Below are 21,257 nucleotides of genomic sequence, written 5' to 3' on the forward strand. Positions count from 1 at the left end.
TAAATTCAGCACAAATAAGTGTAAAATGGCCAGATGCCAGGGAAGTAGATGGTAGGGGGGAGTAACAAATTATTCATGGGAGAGAATACACTGGCTTAGTTGCTTTGCACAAACCTCTGGACCCTCCCTTTTTTCTATCAGCTGAATTTCTACAGAAAAATACAGTCCTCAAGTTACGACCACAATTGAGCCCAACATTCATGTTGCTAAGTAAGAAATTAGTTTAGCATTTGCTTTGCCCCATTTTATGACTTTTTTTTAATCATGTTTGTCACTGCAGTTGTCAAATTAGTAACCTGGTTAAGTGAATCTGGTTTCCCCGTGGACTTTGTTTGGAGATCACATGACTCTGGGATACTGTAACTGTCATAAATGTGAGGCAGTTGCCAAGTGTCCAAATTTTGATCACACGATCATGGGGATGCTGCAACGGTCGTAAGTGTGAAAAATGGTCATAAGTCACTTTCTTCAGTGCTGTTGTAGACCATTCTCCCAGCACTGGTGTCTGTGTCAGAAGAGATTCCATAAGTTTTAATTTTGAACCCAGAAAGTCTTTAAATCCAAAAATGTCCAAGGTCCAAAAATGGCTTAGTCTGAACAAATAATGGGAATAAAAGTAAATATCAGCCTCACATTTTAGTAGTAGAATACCAACTGAGAATGGAGTTTGTAATAAATGGCTGTGATTTCCCTTCTGAATTCTATTCTTTTCAAAAAACATTACACATAGGATGACATTAGAAAATAATGTCCTTCCATCCCGCTCTTTGATGCAGCTCATTTTTACCAACTCATCATGATACATATGGAGATCAGTCATTCCAAAAGTTTCCTCTCTTAGGAAATAGCAACTTTCAAACATTTTATAATTTCCAATCTTGATTTATCTGCTAAGGGATCTTCATGATAATAGTTGCCCCTTAAGTGTAGTTTAGCTGGAGCTGTTTGGATTATTCTCAGTAAAACATCTCAACTTTCTATTCTCAGCTTGTTCATCATATGGGAATGATATCCAGCATATTTGTTAAAAATAACTTTCCAGATCATTATAGTATTCATTAGTATGCCAATTAAAATTCTATGTTATTACTCCTGCTTTAGGCTTATAAAATTAATGATGTGTGTATTCATATATACGCTATACATATTCAGATATAGGCATATACAAACAATGTAGCTGCAATTAAAAAAACCTAAGGAATATTGGGTGGATATCTTTAATGTGTGCACAGACAATATTAGTTTCAGACGCACAGAAAATATGTCTGGCAATTCTATATCACTCTGCAAGACTTAAAATTAACAATAACCGTGAAACATCATTGCAGAAAATGGCAAACGGTTACAGAAATGTGATATTGATAGCTATGATGCCGTAACAAAAAAGGCTAAACACTGTTCTCAGACACACTCCCTTCCAGAATTGACAATAGTTTCTAAATAGGGGATTGAACTAATTAAAACTGGTTGCATGTTGGTTTGTTCTCATTGAAAATATCTCTATACAGTAGTTCTATTTTTTCCAGGGTGTGTTCTCTGAAGAAATCAACTACAATCTAGTACCACTTTATGAGAAATGCAATATAATCCGTATCTTCTGTTGAAGTTCCTCAGAGGAAGAACCGTAAGCTTGTAGATGCTGAGCACTTTATACCCATCCCTCAAGATCTAGCTAAGATCAATAGAGCGATTCCCAGTTGATTTTAGCAGCCAATGCAGAGAACTCAAAGCCAATGATATCAAGCTTTTTATTCTGGCACAAAATAACAGGAGGTCCATTATCCAGAAAACAATGTTGAAATGTATAGGAAAAAGAAGAGGCATTTAATTATATCTGATACATATTTTATTAAGAAACACTAAGGTGTTTCTATGTTGATCCGTTGTCCATTAAATTAATGAACTAATTCTCTCCTGGGACATGTCCTAGGAAAAACTGTATGCTGTTTTGCATTGGAGTTTGTTGTCTAGGATATATGAAAACAAGGTGCCCATTTAGAGTCAAATTGCAGATTTATTAGCAGCAGTGATGAGGTACAGTATCTTTCCCCATGTATTAGGGTCCCCCCCCCCCCCCAAAAGACTCGGGCCATTTTTGCTCATGCAGAATATTTTTTACTTTTTTGACTTGGCTTTTTTTGTTATCCAGATTGTGCTGATTAAAGACAAATCAGGACTTTATAAAAGTCTTGATTTGTTTTTGTTTTTTAAAAAACAATTCTTTGGCATTCTGAGATTTCCCCAATAACCTATAACAGCACTAGGGCAAACTGTGAACAAAGTATAAGGCTGGAGTGAGAAAGAGAGAGAGAGATTACCAACAATAGAAAAAGTTTAACCACATCACAGATTTTCAGGATTATTAATAGTCATTACATTCACGAAATAACTCAGGAACATCAGTTATGTTACAGGCTATATATTTCCATTAAATCCTAAAAAAACATTTTTGTGGCCTTGTGCATTGTTTTGTCTGATTTGCTAGTAATGTTCAGGATTTCATGATATTGCTTTAGAAATTGTTTCTCAATTTTCATATGTGTTGGGCAGTCTGATGCAATGATGTGTATATTTCCAGATAAGATTGGTACGCCTGGACTGTAATCGGCACCTCAAAAGAAAGCAAATCTATCTTAATTTACAAATGAGTAACATCTCAGATTAACAAGGTGTTTTCATTGCAAATCTTGGTAATATGTTTTTATGACAGTGCCTTTGTTGTCAAGTCCAACATCTTGACTACAAAGTAGCAAACATTATTGTAATCCTATAGAGAAATGTGGGAGGCCATTTGTGTTTGCTTTTTTTAAAAATATTATAATCTATATATAATATTCTATATATAATCATTCAATGTGATTACAAAACATGTATGTTCATGGTGTCTGATCTCTTTCAAAGAGTTGAAAAAGGCTTACCTTCTGTAACACAAATATTCTGAAAAGCTGTGAAATGTGATAGTTGCATCAACTAGCAAATAGAGAAGAAACTACAAAAAAACCCATCAAAGCTGATTGTAGAACTAGTACAAAATGTAAAATAGCTAGAGTGCAGAATCGGTATATTAATCAAAAATATAATACACTAGAAAATATTATAACAATCCTGATTCTGCCTACAATAGTAAGAAAATCTTTTTGTTTGTTCAATAGGGTCTATCTTGACATGCTTAAGGGCTTGTTCTGTACTTCTATATACAGTAAATATAGCTTTGTATACATAACTATACCTCCCTTATATTTAACAGATCATTTCAGCTTCAAATAAAAAAAGAGAAAAGAATTTTAAAAAATCCATTGCAATATTTTGGCCATTTATTGGTAGAGGCATAATTCTTGCCACTCAGTCATACGTTTTCAGGAGGCAGCATATAACCAGATTCATCTACATTTTCAGCTAATAATTTTATTCGAAGGCCAAGAGTTATGCAAAAGGAGACCACTTAATACAAATGAAATTTATGGGCCTAGCACAGAGCAAGAATGCTCTATCAAATGCAACGGCTTAGATGGCTGGAAAGCATCCTAACCCCTGCTAAAATAATGCAACCTGCATTGTTTAAGACTTTGCCACTTTTAAGACACATACTTTTATTATAAGGAAATCATCTTGTTTTTCTGTATGGGAAAAGAATCACTAGCACACACCCTGTGAGATATATAGGTGAAACTCAAAAAAATTAGAATATAGTGCAAAAGTTCATTTATGAACACAGACTGGACATTTCACACTAGACTTCAAGCATCTTCCTGTGTGTGTCTCTACATTTTTCCTTGATACGCTGGGTCCTTGGTATTCAAATGAGATGCAAAAGCCATGTCATCTGCTGGTGTTGGTCCACTGTGCTTCATTAAATCAAGGATCAATGCAGCCATCTACCTGGAGATTTTTGGAGCACTTCATGCTTCTTCTGCAGAGGAACTTTATGGGGATGCTGCCAAAAGCACAAAAACCTGGTTCAATGACCATGGGATTACTGTGCTTGCCTAACCAGCAAACTTGCCTGACCTGAACCCCATAGAGAATCTATGAGAGACATGAAACAGAACAATGCAGAAGAGCTGAAGGTCGTTACTGAAGCATCCTGGTCTTCCATAACACCTCAGCAGTGCCAAGCTTCCATGCCACGCTGCATTGAAGCAGTAATTGCTGCAAAAGTGACCCAAATCAAGTACTGGGTTCATGCTTACACTTTTCAGAGGTCCGATAATGTTCTATGTACAATCCTTGTTTTATTGATCACATGTAATATTCTAATTTTCTGAAATGAGGGATTTGGGGTTTTCATGAGCTGTATCCCATAATCATCACAATTATGACAAATCACAGCTTGAACTATCTTGCCCTGCATGTAATGAATGTCTCTCATATATTACGTTTCACCTTTTAAATTTCATTACTAAAATAAATGAATTTTTGCACGCTATTCTAATTTTTTGAGTTTTGCCTGTATATATCTGCAGTAAAACCGATTGGTGCCTTACATCTTTTTTAAAAGAGTGACAGGAGAGGGTTGTAAAGACTACTGATATAATCTCTAATATTGAGGGACTTTTCAGAATATTCCAAGCTCTTTGTTAACAAAAGAAATGCAACATAAATCATTCTGAGAAGCAACTGAAACATTCAGACACAAGTAATACACTTTGTTCTCCTCTTTACTTGGTTCACTTTATGTTCCTTCCCTTGATCGCCTTAACTCCTTCCCCCACCTCATTATACATTCTCTGTTCCTATTATTCCTGTTAATAATTATGAACTGTAAATGTTGCTTAGTTATGACCTTTGCATATAGTTTTGCGACAATGTTTCTTTACAATGCATACTAATATATTATGGTATATATATATGAATATATTTAATGACATGTGGGGAAAAAAGTTGTGGATTTTCTTATGTACCCACCCTTCTTTTACCTTCATTTGTTAGATGGAATGATATAATGAAGCAGATGGAGCATGTAACAGTGCAGGATCCACTTGATAAGACTAAATCCAGACATCTGTCAAATAAACTCTTATAAACTTCTACCCATGGCAGTTTCTTCTGTTGTAGCAGAATGAACAAAATAACACTTTTTTTTCAGCTTTGAGGGAACATGAGATTCTATCCTCTTCTGAAAACATCCAGTCAAATTATTACTTGCAACTTGTTCCTTTAATTAGATGAGAAGCGGAGATTCTATCATCCAAACGCCAATATTATACTGCATAAATTATGTGTGTGCACAATTTTACTTGGATTTATCTGTTCACCCAATACATATTTTAAGTTTAAAAACACTATTTATTTGATCTGGAAAAAGAGTTTATCTCATACGTTATCTCCGTATGACACAAGCCAGTTGTTGTTTCCCAGTTGTGCAAACAGATATCCAGAAAGTTTTTAGAACTCAACGTTCATTTCAACACAGGAGACTCAGCTGCTTGTCTCCCAGCTTGGCTAAATTTTCTGGATTGTTATAAAAATGAATATAAAATATGTGAAGATGTGAAACTATCTTAAAGGCTTACATACGTAATTTAAAAAGCCAATGCTGTCAAATATTTTGTAACAAATCTATCATGCATTATAAAAATATTCCACCATAAATACATTATTTCTTTTCAACATTTAATTTAGGAGACATGCATCATCAGGAGCCAGTTTTAAACATTTTTATCCAAGGAGAACTACTTCTTGGGAAAATAGCATTAATCAATTCTAACTGAAGATTGGGAGATAAGCCAATCTTTCCTGTGTTTGATTTACCTAAACTATCAAGTCACTCTGATCTCTTTTTACTGCAAATGAATTCACAAACAAAGGAAATGTGACCTGTTCCAGCTTTAGAAGTGAATTTCTTCAATAATAATTAAAACTTAAACTGAAATGACAAGAAGTCTTCAGTGGAAAAGTGGCCCTCTTATCTTTAAGTAAAAAGGAAGCTACTCACTCCGACCCTTCATTTCACCAGAGTTGGAAAGAGCTCATAAGTCATCTAGTTTGATCCTTTGGCTCAGTGAAGGATCTACTAAACAACTCGATATTTGATTTCCATATTTCTCTTGAAGGGCAACTATACTTCTAACACAAAGCAACCAATGGAATCAATTGAGAGTTCTGTCCATCAAAAAATTCCTATTACATATAAGCTAAATCTACAGCCCTACAACATCTATCAGCTGGTTCTGGCCTTGACCTACAGATAAATTCTGTAGGTCACTCCTTTCCCCTCTCTCCAATGGATATTGTCAATCATTCAGGTGATGAAAGTCCAGTTGCCTTTTGAAAAGCACTTTTGCAATATCCATGTCCAATACAATTAACTATATTATGACAGTTTGCCTTTTTTTGTTTGTACAGTTGAAAGGCAACTTTTTGTGATGGGTCCCCTATGGTGAAAACCTCTGGCAATAGAAAAAAATATCAGCTGCTCAAATATTTCATTTGCAGATTTTTATCCTATCTTTCTAATAAAAAGATGGCTTGGTTTTTTTTTTAATTGAACCTTTATCATATTCAATAATGGGTTATCAATTCTATTCAGTCAAACATGGAGTAGATAAATTAATCTGAAGTACTAAATAACACGCACACAAAAGTCGACTAAAGAGTTTCAGCCCTTTACTGGAGATGTAGATAAGGCTCTTAAATAGCTTTCTTTTGAAATCTTCAGATATCATAGCACAGAATTATTCAACATATATCAATGCTATATGAGCTAAAATGTCATTAATCCTAGATATTCAAGAACATAGATAAACGTTTTAAATATTCCTGGCAGAAAAGGATAGAAAATAGAATGAAATACCAGATAACAAAAAGAAATCATATAGAATTAAAATGGTTTATATTCGGTCTTACTGCCTTACGTCAATATAAATACAGCAAAAATAGCAATATCTGGGCATGGATTAACACTGGGGTTCAATCCAGTGTTGTATAAATAAAAAGATGTTGATGCAACAGGATTTGTCTCTCTTGAAGCCATCATCATTCTCCTAAATATGCTCCGCTAATCTACTTCATTGTAGATTTTGTGTGTTAGGAGCAAGTTACAGAGAGGCGTAAAGTAATTTTCCTGCCAATTCTGCTAAGAGAATTATTTTCATTTACTTTCAGAACATATAGGAAAAAAACACATTTTGAAACTCTGGGTATCTACAGTAATTCCATTTCTTTCCTTCTATTAATTAATGTACCTTGGTAAAAAAAAAGAAACCCAGATATTTAACATATGTTTGATTCTACATTTCTGGACAGAAACTTCATCTTTTCTTTCCAAAATATATATCTGATAGCTACCATTTTACAATAGTAATTGCCCACTGACTCAAGTCAAAGATTTTGTGGATTTTTTAATTTATTTGAAAGATGTTAGTTCTTCAAAAATGGTAGTTTCTCTTGTATCTTTGACATTCTTTCAGGAATTTATTTATTTATTTCAGTAATAAGGAACTAATGTTAGAAAGAAAATGCTAGTATTTTAATTAGACACTGCAGAGATTAAGAGAAATTTCCACTTAGTACTATTAGAAGCATTTATAGACAAAGTATTTCTTTGAAATTAATTTCAATGTATGCCTTGACGTTTATTCAGATGAGTCATTTCTTTTCCAATTATGTTCTTGAGTATACAAAGTTTTATACAGAATTTTGTAAAACCTTTATGCAGCTCAGGCATAGATCTGTCTCTTGTGGTGGAGTGAGAACAGCTATATCCATGGACGGTGCCAAAAACAAAGTGAGGTTGTCCTTGCTGTAGAATAATGATTATTAGCACTTAGTTGCAAAATGAGATAATCTCTGATTACTTTGTAGGCCACACAGCAACAACCACAATAGCAATCAGCAATAATACGATCACCACCATCATCCCTGAAAGAAACCAAAAACATAAACTAATTATTCTTTGTAATTATTTTAAATCTCATAAATAGATAGACAATTTAAAGAAAACCCTATTGGAGAAGAATAGATTTATTTCTAAACGACAACATTTAATGTCTTAGTTTTATCAATTCAACCATTCATTCTCTGGGACCATTTCAAAAACATTTCAGTATATTGCCTGTTTTGGCAACCGATGAGTGTATGGTTTAACTGTATTAGCTAACTCTTTATTCACCTTTGATTCATCTTTGATTTATGAAATATAAGTGGAAACCTGTCTCAAGATATTATAGTAATAGAAAGACTAACTTTTAATATTCTACTTGAGAAATGAGTATATTTCCATTTTGCTGAAAAAACATAAACACGGGAGATAGTTTTATAAAAAGATCTCTAACATATTCCCATAGATCATTTTAATCATATATACATAAAAGACCACATTAAAAAATTCTCAGTATTTAGCAAATTAATTCAACATTCCTGCTTTTCTGCCCAAGCACAGAAAAATGCATGCAGTCGCCATCTTAATTTCTATAATTTTACATACAGATGCAGCTTAAGATTAGCATAAATACATGTACATAAATTTATTAAATAAACCCTACAACCCCTAGTTATAATTTATTAAATATATGTTTATTAATTGCAATCAGTTTGTAGAGGCAAAGCTCGCCAGGCCCAGCCTCCCAAGAGTCTTGTTCTGATTCAGTTTGCAGCCCATTATTGAGAGTCAAAATAAGGTTTAGGAGATTCAATTTCCAATTCCTGTGGGATTCTTTTATTATGCTGTTTATATTAAAAGTATGTGTTTGTGGCTACCTTTCTGGTATATATTACTGTAATAGGCAGAGTTTATTAGTTAAGAAAAAAATATTTTGATAGTGGGTTTTCCGACATGCTTCTCTGCGCTGATTTTCAAAACATTTCTTGAAATTTTAGCTCATTTACATTTTCATTGGTACATTTATGTTGATCCATTTATTCCTGAAGTGTCCGACCAGCTAATAATGGAGAATATATTTAAAAATAATTTAATAAAGATAAACTCATCTTTAGCAAATAGTCAAAAATTCCAACAGCATCACAATGGATCAAAACCAAACAAACATACTTAATTATTTGGCTAAGATATTTTTTAAGAGGAGGAGGGCTATCCAAAACACATAAAACAATTACAGGCTGGATTTTGGTAAGCTATGTTAGTGTGTGTGTGTTTCTCAGGCACAAAGTCAAAGGTTGGCCTGACACAGTTTTGGTAGTCCTCTGTCAGAGGCTACCTGGGTAAAGAGTAGGGACGTCAGTGTTGATAGGTTAGTCAAGCAGTTCCATGAAAATTATCTGAACAAAGGGGCCCGGAGGGGAGATGAGCTTTTGACCTGGATGTAATCTTAAGGGACCTTAAGTTGGAATTGATTGTCATGAGAACCAAAATAGCATCTGAGAGAATAAATCAACTTCCACGTCTTATTTCTTTTAGCGTAGGGTCCGATTTATTAACAAAGCCAATTTGGATTCTGCATGTTTCATTCCAACTTAAGGTCCCTTAAGATTACATCCAGGTCAAAAGCTCATCTCCCCACCGGGATGCTTTGGCTTGTTCGGATAATTTTCATGGAACTGCTTGACTAACCTATCAGCACTGACGTCCCGACTCTTTACCCAGGTAGCCTCCGACAGAGTGTTAATTTCGTGATGACTGAAATTAGGCCTCCAAAGAAAATATGCAGAGTCCTGCAAGACAAATGTAAACATTAATGTACCCCTGAAGTGAGTCACTCATTCAAGCTTATTTTACTCCCATCCACTGCAGAAAAGCAGCACAATGGCGGGCACTGTCTCCTGCATTACAAAGTTTCCAAGAGGCAAAGCTTGCCAAGCTGCTGACTTCTTCTCTGGCTGCGTTTTTCAGGGCCTTTGGAACGGCTGAGTGAGATGCCTAAACAAGCCCAAAAGGGAATTTTCAGTCCTGCAGGAGAGAGTGAGGAGATTCTGCACACTGACTGGAGGAGAGCTTGCTGAAAACCCGGCAAGGCTGCTCCTTATCATTCTGCTTTTGTCTGCTTGCAAATGAAGAACAGAAATAGCTGATGAAAGGAAAGACGGGCAGAAATAATATTCATTTTCATTTCATATTTCCCCTCTCTATACAAGCATTGGTTTCCTATAAGTATTCGATTAGCCTATCGAGTTAAACTGGTACAGTGAAAAAGAATCAAGACACTAACAATATCTGGCAAAACTACTATCTTTATGCTTCGATGCATGAAAGTCGTGGGCTTGCAGAAGTTGAATTTGAATGATGAGAGAAGGAGGCACATGTTTAGTTGGCAAAGAGAGCTAGAGTGTGAGCACCGCCAGAGTGAAATGGGTTACAGTGGCTTTTGCAGGTAAAGCGTCAAATCACAAAGAAGAATTTCTAGAAAAACCAGCCCTGCTTTGTTTCTCTCCCCGCTCCCCTAGCAAGTACAATCAAGATTGTCCTTCAAGATTAATTTATGTATTCTCACTTCAATGAAGATCCTTCCTTGGAGATCTACAAAGCAGTATATCAAAGCATGTTTTTTGGAAAGGATCACAAGTTTCCTAGTCTGTTAGGGTGAAACAAAGAATGTACTTTAAGTTTTCTTAAAGACTATTGCATTTTCAATTCAGAGGAAGACAATATTCCATAACTTGTTTGGATAACAAAGTGCCTGAAGATTAAAACAGCTAGTCTGGTCTGCTATTGGTGTACTGATGCTCTTGAAATGGAATTCCATTTTTTGTCTTCCTGGGAAATAGAAAAAGTACAGATATACTAGTTGTTTGTTATATAGCACATTCTTTTCCAGATATCTTTGTAATGCTGTGGCAGTTTGGTTCTTTGGTTTGTGTGTGGTGTTAGTACTGAACATTTAGCTGCACAAGTATCTCTTTGCCCCAAAGAAGAATCATAATGCAGTGATACCTCGTCTTACAAACGCGTCATACAAACTTTTCAAGATACAAACCCGGGGTTTCAGATTTTTTTGCCTCTTCTTACAAACTATTTTCACCTTACAAACCCACCGCCGCTGCTGGGATGCCCCGCCTCCGGACTTCTGTTGCCAGCGAAGCACCCATTTTTGCACTGCTGGGATTCCCCTGAGGCTCCCCTCCATAAGAAACCCCACCTCCAGACTTCAGTGTTTTTGTGATGCTGCAGGGGAATCCCAGCAGGGAAATCCCAGCATTGCAAAAACGGGCGCTTAGCTGGCAATGGAAGTCCGGAGGTGGCGTTTCCCAGCGAGGGGAGCATCAGTGAAATCGCAGCATCGCAAAAACACAGACATCCAGAGGTGGGGTTTCAAGGACTTCGGTGTTTTTGCGATTTCACTGATGCTCCCCTCACTGGGAAACCCCACCTCTGGACTTCTGTTGCCAGCGAAGCACCCATTTTTGCGATGCTGGGATTCCCCTGCTGGGATTCCCCTGCAGCATCACAAAAACATGGAAGTCTGTAGGTGGGGTTTCCCATGGAGGTGAGCCTCAGGAGAATCCCAGCAGCGCAAAAATGGGCGTTTCGGCTGGCAAAAGGGGTGAATTTTGGGCTTGTACGCTTTAATCGCTTTTCCATTGATTCATATTGGAAACATTGTTTCGTCTTACAAACTTTTCACCTTAAGAACCTCATCCTGGAACCAATTAAGTTTGTAAGACGAGGTATCGCTGTATTGCTTTTGACCTTTTTATCTGTTATGGAAACAACTTTAAACATGGATTTTGAAGATTGCCATCAAGAGTTAAGGTAACCATGAACAAAACTCAAAAAGACACCTTGTAAAAAGTTGTTGAAGACTCAGAAAGTTATATTTTTTTGGAGCTACAACAAATGTTAGAGCCAGTTTGGTACAGTGCTTGAAGCATCAGGGTAGAAACTGGGAGACCTTGTGTTCTAGCCTTCTTCTTGAGCACAAAGCCAACTGGGTGACCAGTAACTTTGTCTTAACTCTAGGAAGAAGGCAAGGGCAAACCACTTATGAAAATCCTTGCCAAGAAAATTGCAGGACTTGTCCAAGCAATTGCAGACAATTGGATATGATTGAACAGAAAAAAACTACAGTACTGGCTGTAAAGTCAAATCTCCAGAGAATCAAATCTGCAAGTTTATTGGGCTTGAGTTCTGCCCAGTTTCTTATTCAATTATCTTCAAAGGAATTCACAGCATAATTCATCCCAGAGTACAATTCAAATTAACCCACGTGGTATTGCAGATATCTATCATTTCCAAACATTGTGCCAGAAAACTTCATGAATGATTTTTCTCCAAATAAAAGAAAGCTTATACAATATATGTTAGGACATTCAAGCAAAGAAATGGCAATTTATGTAAGAAATAATACAATACAATCTTTGGCACTAAGATAACGGGATCATATCTATGATAAAAAGAATTTTTTATTAAAAATATATAAAAAGCATTTACTTTGGGGATTTAAATTTTTTATTAAGTGTACTCAATAGAGAGACTTGAAAGAATATGGTTAGGGATAGATTATCTATAGAAAATCTATCTATGTGGTCAATAGGAGTCAAAGATTAACTATCATATATTCATTGTTATTAATGCATTTGAACATTTCTGTTGAGTCATTAAATGGTGTGAAATACCAGCCTGGATGATAAAATCCTGGGGCTGGATGGTGGAAAATGCTGCAATGCTATTTAAAAAACAAAACAAAAAACCAATGTGACTTCATTTTTGGAATTAAGCCCTGACAGGCCATTCTATGTAGCATAAAGGAATCCGTCAGATGTAATTCACTAGAAAAGATGGACATATGCAATTAGGTTTTCAATTTTAAAAACTTGGTAATAATCTTATTTTGTACACACTAATCACAACGTTGGCTCAATACTGAAATCAGTGGGATTTACTTAACCAAAAAATGCAGGCATTACATCACATTCTCTCTTAAAATCTTTTTTTTTCTGAGTTAAAACTTGGCCTTCAGTCATAAAATTCTAATCAGTGATTAGAGTTGTGAACTGTACAAAGCTTTTACCACACAATATATGCAATAGGTTCATGATATCTTTACTGTAATTTATTTTTCAATTCAAAGCTAACAACATCATAGTCAGTAAACATTTATTACATTATAAACTTGTTCTTGATGCTTCTACATATTTTAAAACTGTAACTGCGCTAGACATGGCGTATAATCTAAATGTGTGAGAAACTTTAATCTCAGGATTTGGAGTTGGCAACTTTGATGTAATAAAATCTTTTCTAATGGGAATACTTGACCCCTCTCATTAATATTTTGTGTTTTCATTTATACATATCTATCTTTCTATAATGCCGTATGCGTGATATAAGCAATTACCACACAGGAATGAAGGTCAACATTAATATAGCTTTAGTGTAAGTATCCACAATTCCAAGTAATTGTGGGCAAGAAAGGTCTTTGTTTTTCTTCTTATCCACTGAGATGAGCTGGTAAGGCAAAAATGAGAATTTTACATGTCTCGCATGTCAAATTCTACCAGAAACAGTGTGTAGTGAATTTCTAACCCAAAATGTTTATTGTCTCTATGATGAAATAATTCCCAGAGTTCATGGTCCCAAACCACAGGCACAATTTGACTGAAAGGAAATGAGATAAGTGTTTCCCCTCATCTATCACTGTTAAACTTCAATTGCGCATTTGCAATTAAACACACTGTACAGACACACACACACACACACACACATACAGATGAAGGTATTATGTGTGTATCAAAATCAGTTCTTACTTTTTTTTAAAGTGAGTGAAATGCCAGATAATACATTTTACTATTTCCAAGTTGAATTTCAAAGGCTTTCAATTTTCTTTCTGGGAAGCAGAGTTGTTAAAGACTCCATATTTAGCAGGGAAAAACATAGAAATTAGAAGGAAGGGAAGGAAGCCCAAAGTTTTCTCTATACATGCAATTGTGAGAAAGGAACAAAGCACTCCCTTTCTTGGTGTTTGTGTATGTGTGATAAAGTCTGGGCCTCAAACCCAGTCAGCAGCTAGATGTTCGCCCTTCCAACTCCTATCATAACAAAAGAAAAAACTGAGAGAGACCCTGAAGAATTTTAAAAATGGAAAAACAATGAAAGTAAAAATTATGCCAAAAGATTAATTCTTTCTGGGCCTTATGGTTCCTGGAACATTTTGAATTCTTGTTCATTCCATAGCTAAGAGAGTGATTCCTCAAGTCCCATGGGCTGGATTCGACCTGTGGAGCCACCCTGGAATCAGTGAAGGAGCAGCCCATGGTTCCTCTGCCAGTGAAAACGGAAAATATTGATGTTAGGCTAGTTGGTCTGTAGTTTCCTAGGTCATTTTTTTCCTCCTTTTTTGAAGATGGGAACCACATCAGTTCTTTTCCAATCCTATGGTAATTCCCCAGTGTTCCGGAATTTTTAAAGATGTGGTGCAGTGGTTCTGATATAACATCTGTTAGGTTCTTAGTACTATGGTGTCCAGTATGCTTAGCAGAAAGCAACACAAAGGACAGTGATTTGGATATGTGGATACAAACTGGGATGCTTTAATTCAGTGTAAACTTTTAAGACATTGAACAAATGCATCAAGTGTACATGCATGCCTTTGAATAAATGTACTGAACAGCATTGAACATTCCAAATCTGGAACTGCTTTCCATTAGAAAAGCAGAGATTAATTTACTGCTCAACTTTTACAGAAATTTTTAAAAAAACTTTAAAAAAATTAAGCAATTAGCAAATTTTTGAAGCACAATATAAAAGCAAGTATAGGGCAGCCCTGTCAACATCATGACTGAGAAGGAAACCATATACTGTACCATAGTGCAAAAATCATCATGTCATCCTTGAGAAATTGCTATGAAAACTTCTGTGTGTGCTCTTCTTAAGTGTCCTTTAACTTGTAATAATCACATTTGAATTTCCATGATCTTGGTAAACAAACTCTGTAGTTACCATTTGAGCAAATAGTTCATTCCTAAAAATTCTATTAATAACACAGAAAAATTTCAAAACAAATGACTTTTGTTCCATATTTTAAATATATTTAATATTTAGGGAATTAATATTAATTAATTGTTTTTCTAAAAACTATGTGAACCTTAAGTCTGGATTATTCACTTGGGGTTCTGCTTTAGACATTGTCAAAAGATAAACATTGAATATTACTGAAAAAAGTTCAAATGGTAGTTTATTGTCTTATCTGTTAAATGAATTTGGAAAACAGAACACATTCTCCTAGATTAGAAAAGTTTTAATAACATTTTTACTATTGAATTATACTGTACTTAACAGAAGGAAGATTGTCAAGTTATTGTTTTCAACTTAACCAGTGAATATGGGAAGTCATTAGTTTAACCTGCCACAATTAACTCTCAGCTGCCCTTTCAAAGGCTCTTAGGGTCTGAAGTTACTTATCATGCAAATGATCTAGGAATCTCTTTCTCCTTACAAGGCAATAGAAGGGTGGAACTATTGAGTTAAGTAGATTATTGGGGAAGCAGTCACACCTAGCTGCCCTACAAGATTATCAAACCCTGGGAAATTCATATGCTAAATCCCCTGAGCCTGACATTTAACATTCATCAACCACATTTGGATAATCTGCAATCAAGACAAGAACCTTTACAGAGGCTTCCAATATCCTTGAACCAGCAAAATGACAGATGGGGAGAAAATTCAATTTAATTTTGAAGTAAGAAAACTTCAGTCTAGCCACTCTTCAATTGCAAACTGCCTTGTTGATAATGGAGTACAGTGGTACCTCTACATAAGAACTTAATTCGTTCCGTGACCAGATTCTAGTAAGGTTTGTAAGTAGAAGCATTTTTTCCCATAGGAATCAATGTAAAAGCAAATAATGTGTGCAAAACCATTAGGAAAGAAATAAAAGCTCGGAATTTGGGTGGGAGGAGGAGGAGGAAGAAGAGGAGGAGGACAATTATGCCAAAGGAAGAAGGTGAGGCGAGGGGAATCAAAAAAATCAAAAACTTTAAGGCTTAAAAAAATAGGGACTGAGGCGGCAAGGAGGAGCATGCGCCTCCCATACACCAGGCGCGAGGCTGCCTCCCATGCACTACGCCAGAGAGAGAAACCCAGGGGGAATGGCAGGAAACTGAAACCCAGGCGGGCGAGAGGGGGGAACCGCCTTATCCTTTGACTGAAAGGCAGCTGCTGCTGCTGCTACCTGCTTCCTCTTCTTTCCCATGCTGAAGGGCTCCCCTCTCCTCTCGTTTGCTCGCTTTGTAGCCGGCGCCTTTCCTTCACTGTGGTGACTCTTTGGGTTTGGCTGAAGCCGAGTTGATCTGGCCGGGTGAAGTGCCCCCTTTTGCCTTTCCGCGCTCAGACGTTCTGGGAGGCAACCTCGTGCTGGGTGTATTAAGAAGAGGCAAAAAAATCTTGAACACTCAGTTCTTATCTAGAAAAGTTCTTAAGTAGAGGCGTTCTTAGGTAGAGGTACCACTGTACTTTATTTTCAACTGAATATCATACAACAAATTCCAACTTCTTAGATTGGTAATATAATATAATATTAATTATATTAGTATAATTGGTATGCCAATTATATTTGTTCAAAATTCATGGGTTCTTCTATGTGAGTGAGTTGATTATAATATAGTGCAAAGATGAGCTGTGCCTCCTGCTACTTTCAAATTATTCAAGATTTTAAATATTAGGTACCTTTAAGTAGAAAGTTAATTGACCTTTTTTGTGGTCATAGATCAGCAAATAAGTCAGAATTAAAAGACACCAGTTTTGTAGAAGTCTGGTAAGAGACAATTGGAATCTTTTTGTAGCAAAACTTGTTGTTGTTATTAGTTGCAAAGTTGTATCCATCCCCTTGCGACCCCATGGACCTTCTTCCAGATCTTTCTGTCCTTTACCATCCTCTGGAGTCTATTTAAGCTCACACCTATTGCTTCAATGATTCCATCCAGACATTTCATTCTCTATCATCCCTTTCTTCTTGATCACCACAGATGGGACTGCAGCCAAGAAATTAAAAGACACTTGCTCCTGGGAAGGAAAGTTATGGCAAATCTAGACAGCAAAACACGACTGAAAGCTTTTTCTTATTCAGGGCCAATCCTCTGGAACTTCCATAAATTATGCCTGGTATTTTGTTAATCAAAACCTTAAAAGGTACTACAACATTTTAGTGAATCTTTTGTGAAATTGTTTTAATTTTAGCCTTTATGAAGAAATATACAGTATTTAATTATATATTTTTATTGTTTTCCAGCAATTATTTGATTAATGAGCCTCTGTAATATATGATCTTAAATTATGTCATAGTAAATTAAATATATAAATTATACACTAAAATGGGACTGAAGGGACTGTTGCAGTATGAATTATTGTACGAAATTTTTTAATGGTGAATATTATTTATGTATTTGTTTTGTAGTCTACTTTGATCTCAGCATATGAAGAACAAAACTGCAAGCCTCCTATGACTTGCCAAATACAAGGAAAGTAGATTCTAATATTAGAATATTGATGATAAAAATTATAACACAGTCTCATTTTTTTGGACAAAAGACACTGGGAGGCAGTAAATAAGCCAACAAAGGGGATATAAATCTGGAAAGGAATGCACTGCAACATCCTTTTCTTGAGCAATGGTCCTCTTCTCAGTGCTTCCACAAATTCTTGAGCAAGTTTATTAATCCAAAGAGACATTTTTTGTTTTTATAAGAGGTATAGCTGAAGAGAAATAGTAGAGCAAAAACCTATGACTCATAAATCACTTTCCTCCATTGTGCCAATTAAACTGTTTTTAAAAAATGGCAATGTATCCTCTGCTCCAACCCAGGCTTACAAAGATTATTTCCCCAAACTGGACTAATTCATTTTCCAATGCTTTCCTTATTGCCATTTGACTTCCGAATACTTTTTGCTATGAAAACTCATTCATATTGCTGTTGTTAAATTTTCAACAGTACCTTCCTTTCTATCTTTAAATACCATTTTGTAATAGCAGAATGAGGAAGAAAGATGTACCCCTTTATTCATTCAGCCTATGTACATATATACACACCTTCCTCCTTAAATCTTTAATTGAATGGGACTTCCTGGTATTTAATCACTTCCCTAAGTGATTATATTGGGGCAGTTCTGACAGTACCAGAGTTCCTTGCTCATCTCTCCTATAAACACCCTATGGCATAGTGTGGCAGCATAATATAGTGTGGGCAGCAGAAGGGGATAATCCATCAATATACATTTGTATTACATTTGTTGCATACTCACGCACAGCAAAGACAACTAAAGAATAAGTGCAATTCTACTAAAAAGATACATTTAGAAATTTCAGCCATCTTACTCTTTTTATTATTCCCACAACAGAAAATTCTTAATATAAATGCCTCCACGAGAAGAAAGAAAGAAAATGATGTAAACACTTTCGTAAGAACTAGATTCCCTATACTGCAAATGAAATTAAATATTCTGGAGGGAATATTAGACACATCACATGTATTGTACAGTCCACATTACCCTAACTAAATATTTAAATTACCAAAATATGAATGATGATTCTGTTCACTTCTGTTAAATATCAAGTATAACTGAAGAATACATATTTGGCTTACACTGCTATTTAAGAAGCAAGAACATTTTTAGGCTACATTTCTGATTTCTCAATAGTAGGCTTACATAGTTTGAATGGGAGACATCTGGTTTCTAATTACTTCCTTCACCCTTACTCATTCCATAACAGTTTCCAGATGATAGTTCAAAAGTGGGTCACAGCTTCCATAATACTTGGAAGACACAGGTGCACATCCTTCAGCCAAAGAGTTACTTATAACTTACCACAGGGTTAAACACAGCCCCGTGTTTCTCCATATTCCACAGCCTTTCAACAATAAACCTAATACGACTGCTTCATTCTGTTCTGTTCTCCAAATTCATTTTTCACAGGGTATATGCCTGTGGAAATCGTTATCATTTGTTTACGCGCTTCTTAATAAATGCTGAATGACACCATGGAACAATAATAATTTCTAAACTCAGTCAATAGAACTAGCTTTGGCATTCCTAGTTTAAAATCAGAATGAGATGGATTTAGAAAAATAAATCTAATTCAGAATTATAAAAACTGGGCTGCAGTTTTCATGCCCTCTTTAGTAATGGTTTCAATGCCATCATGATCTGTCACCAGATCAAAATCTGTATTGGGATTATATCTAATCATAATCCTATGTACCAAAACCTCTCATGTTCTATTAAGCCAAATATGACTATCTCTATGTGTATGAACTCTTAGGCAGATCAATTGGCTAACTCTTCTCGTGTAATTTGCTTTGCAATACAGTGTTCCCTCGATTTCCGCGGGGGATGCATTCCGAGACCGCCCGCAAAAGTCGAATTTCCGCAAAGTAGAGATGCGGAAATAAACACACCATTTTTGGCTATGGACAGTATCACAAGCCATCCCTTAACACTTTAAACCCCTAAATTACCCTTTCCCATTCCCTTAACAACCATTTACTCACCATTATTACTGGTACTCACCATTGAATAAGACACTTAGTGATCCTGATATTTATAAACATAATTATTTATTAACAATAATTATGTTTTCTGTTATTTATTTGCAAAAATTATTAGTTTGGTGATGACGTATGACATTATTGGGCGGGAAAAACCGTGGTATAGAAAAAAAACCCATGAAGTATTTTTAATTAATATTTTTTGAAAAACCGTGGCATAGGCTATTCGCGAAGTTTGAACCCGCGAAAATCGAGGGAACACTGTATAACTAAAGACCAACACCTAGCACCTATGGATTTCAGGGTTAATCTACCAGCTGAGAAAGACTATTCCAGTATATCAAAATAAATCTCTTTCTTCTTCTGTTATCTAAAACTCATTATAACTTCATATATAGAATGCTACATAAACTGATAAATTCCAACTCATAGCAAAGAACTGGAATAATCAATAGCTGGGTGAAAGATTCAAGTTATTTCTCATTCATAGACCTTAACACACTGTGTTGATTCCTTCAGGAAAAGTGTTTGCCCTTTGTGGTATAACCTCTGACTCCTCATTTAGTCTACATAATCAAGTTGTGGAAAGTGTTACAAAACCTCTTCTACCTCCCACTGGCTTTTTGTTGATACACATACACAAAAACAGAAAGGCTGGTTATTCCCCAGTTGTAAAATGGGCTCCCTTCCAACTATTCCCATTTTTCCCCCTTGGAGACTCAGGCTCACTTCTCTGAACAAGAGGATGACCTCCAGCAACATGGGGCCTGTACTTGCTACTGTTTTTGGTGTAGCAACTCAGCACAAAAGCAGCAGGTCTATAGATACAATTTTGGGGCTGAGCTGAGGCCTCCATTGAGGAATGGAGACCCCAAGAGACAAAGCATGTGAGGTCCTTAATTAAGTCTAAGTGAAAGGCAGCCTAACTGTATCTCACTCCCATCTTCACAGCACCTTCATGCTGGACTTCAAATACCCCCCCCCCCCCTTATGCTGCCTATCAAGCGGGCTGTGGCATTCACATTTTCCTCCTCTTTTTAAAATACAGAAAGCCTAGTTTTCAACAGTGTCCCTTCAGCCTGCTCTCAGTTTGTCCCTGATTTTAGACATGTCTCTGCTTTTTAAAACAGGAAACAAAGGGACTTCTTGTGTGCTAGAAGCCCTCCAGAGGGTCTGCATTTCATTCCTCCCTCTCCAGGCAGGGTTTGAAGAGCTCTTTAGCACATTTTGTCTCATTAACATTTCCATGAGGGATCAAATAATGTATTTTTTTTTTAAATCTAACTATTATGCACAATTCTTCCTAGGGTAGTATAAGATATTGGGATCTTTAACAAATCTACCTGTATTTATTTTCTACCTATGTCTTTATTAGATCACTCTCTCTTGATTAACAGTTTTTCTTTCTAGGAAACCACCTTCCTTCAAATCCTGTGAAAACCCCGATAAATATATTCCATTGAACATCCCCCCTTCCCCCAAACTTGTAAACAATTTCTTGTTTTGGAGGCATAGCTGTGATAATGTCCCTTGCAAACAGAAACCAATTCTTCCCCTGGCAATAAGTCACCACCAGTATGAATTGCTGTAATTTTGCCCCTTTTAGCAGCTGCTGGGGGTGGGCTGAGAGGTGGCCCTGGTAATGAAGCAAGGATGAATACTAAAGACGCACTGAGGCATGGCATCCTGTGGAGCAGCGGTGCTTGGGGTTTTGTAGCATAATTCCTGGGCCCAGAAAGCAAATCTCCTTGAAGAGATTTGCTTCGTGAGGAAAGGAGGAGGGGGGGAGGCGTGAAGGGAAGATCTACATATATTGCATTCCCAATCCTAACCAGAATATTAATTTTAACTCACCTGACCAACTGGTAAAAAAAATAATAATAATCATT

At 36.0% G+C, this 21,257-nt stretch overlaps 1 protein-coding gene across 3 annotated transcripts in view; it reads right to left on the reverse strand.

Annotated features, from left to right (window-relative positions):
• Positions 1 to 6,588: 6,588 nt before the first annotated feature.
• STX8 (syntaxin 8) overlaps positions 6,589 to 21,257 on the reverse strand; it is an 84,138-nt gene continuing 69,469 nt past the window's right edge. For 2 of the 3 annotated variants that reach the window (XM_070739696.1, XM_070739699.1), the window contains one exon: positions 15,381 to 16,240. In XM_070739696.1, the coding sequence (XP_070595797.1) occupies positions 15,948 to 16,240 (293 nt within the window). In that variant the 3' untranslated portion in view covers positions 15,381 to 15,947. Of the gene's footprint in view, positions 7,861 to 15,380; positions 16,241 to 21,257 lie in introns of those variants that run through there. The other variant, XM_070739697.1, reaches the window with a different exon arrangement.

The sequence above is a fragment of the Erythrolamprus reginae genome, chromosome 2 (assembly GCF_031021105.1).
Source record: "Erythrolamprus reginae isolate rEryReg1 chromosome 2, rEryReg1.hap1, whole genome shotgun sequence".
In the NCBI taxonomy this organism is placed as follows: domain Eukaryota; kingdom Metazoa; phylum Chordata; class Lepidosauria; order Squamata; family Dipsadidae; genus Erythrolamprus; species Erythrolamprus reginae.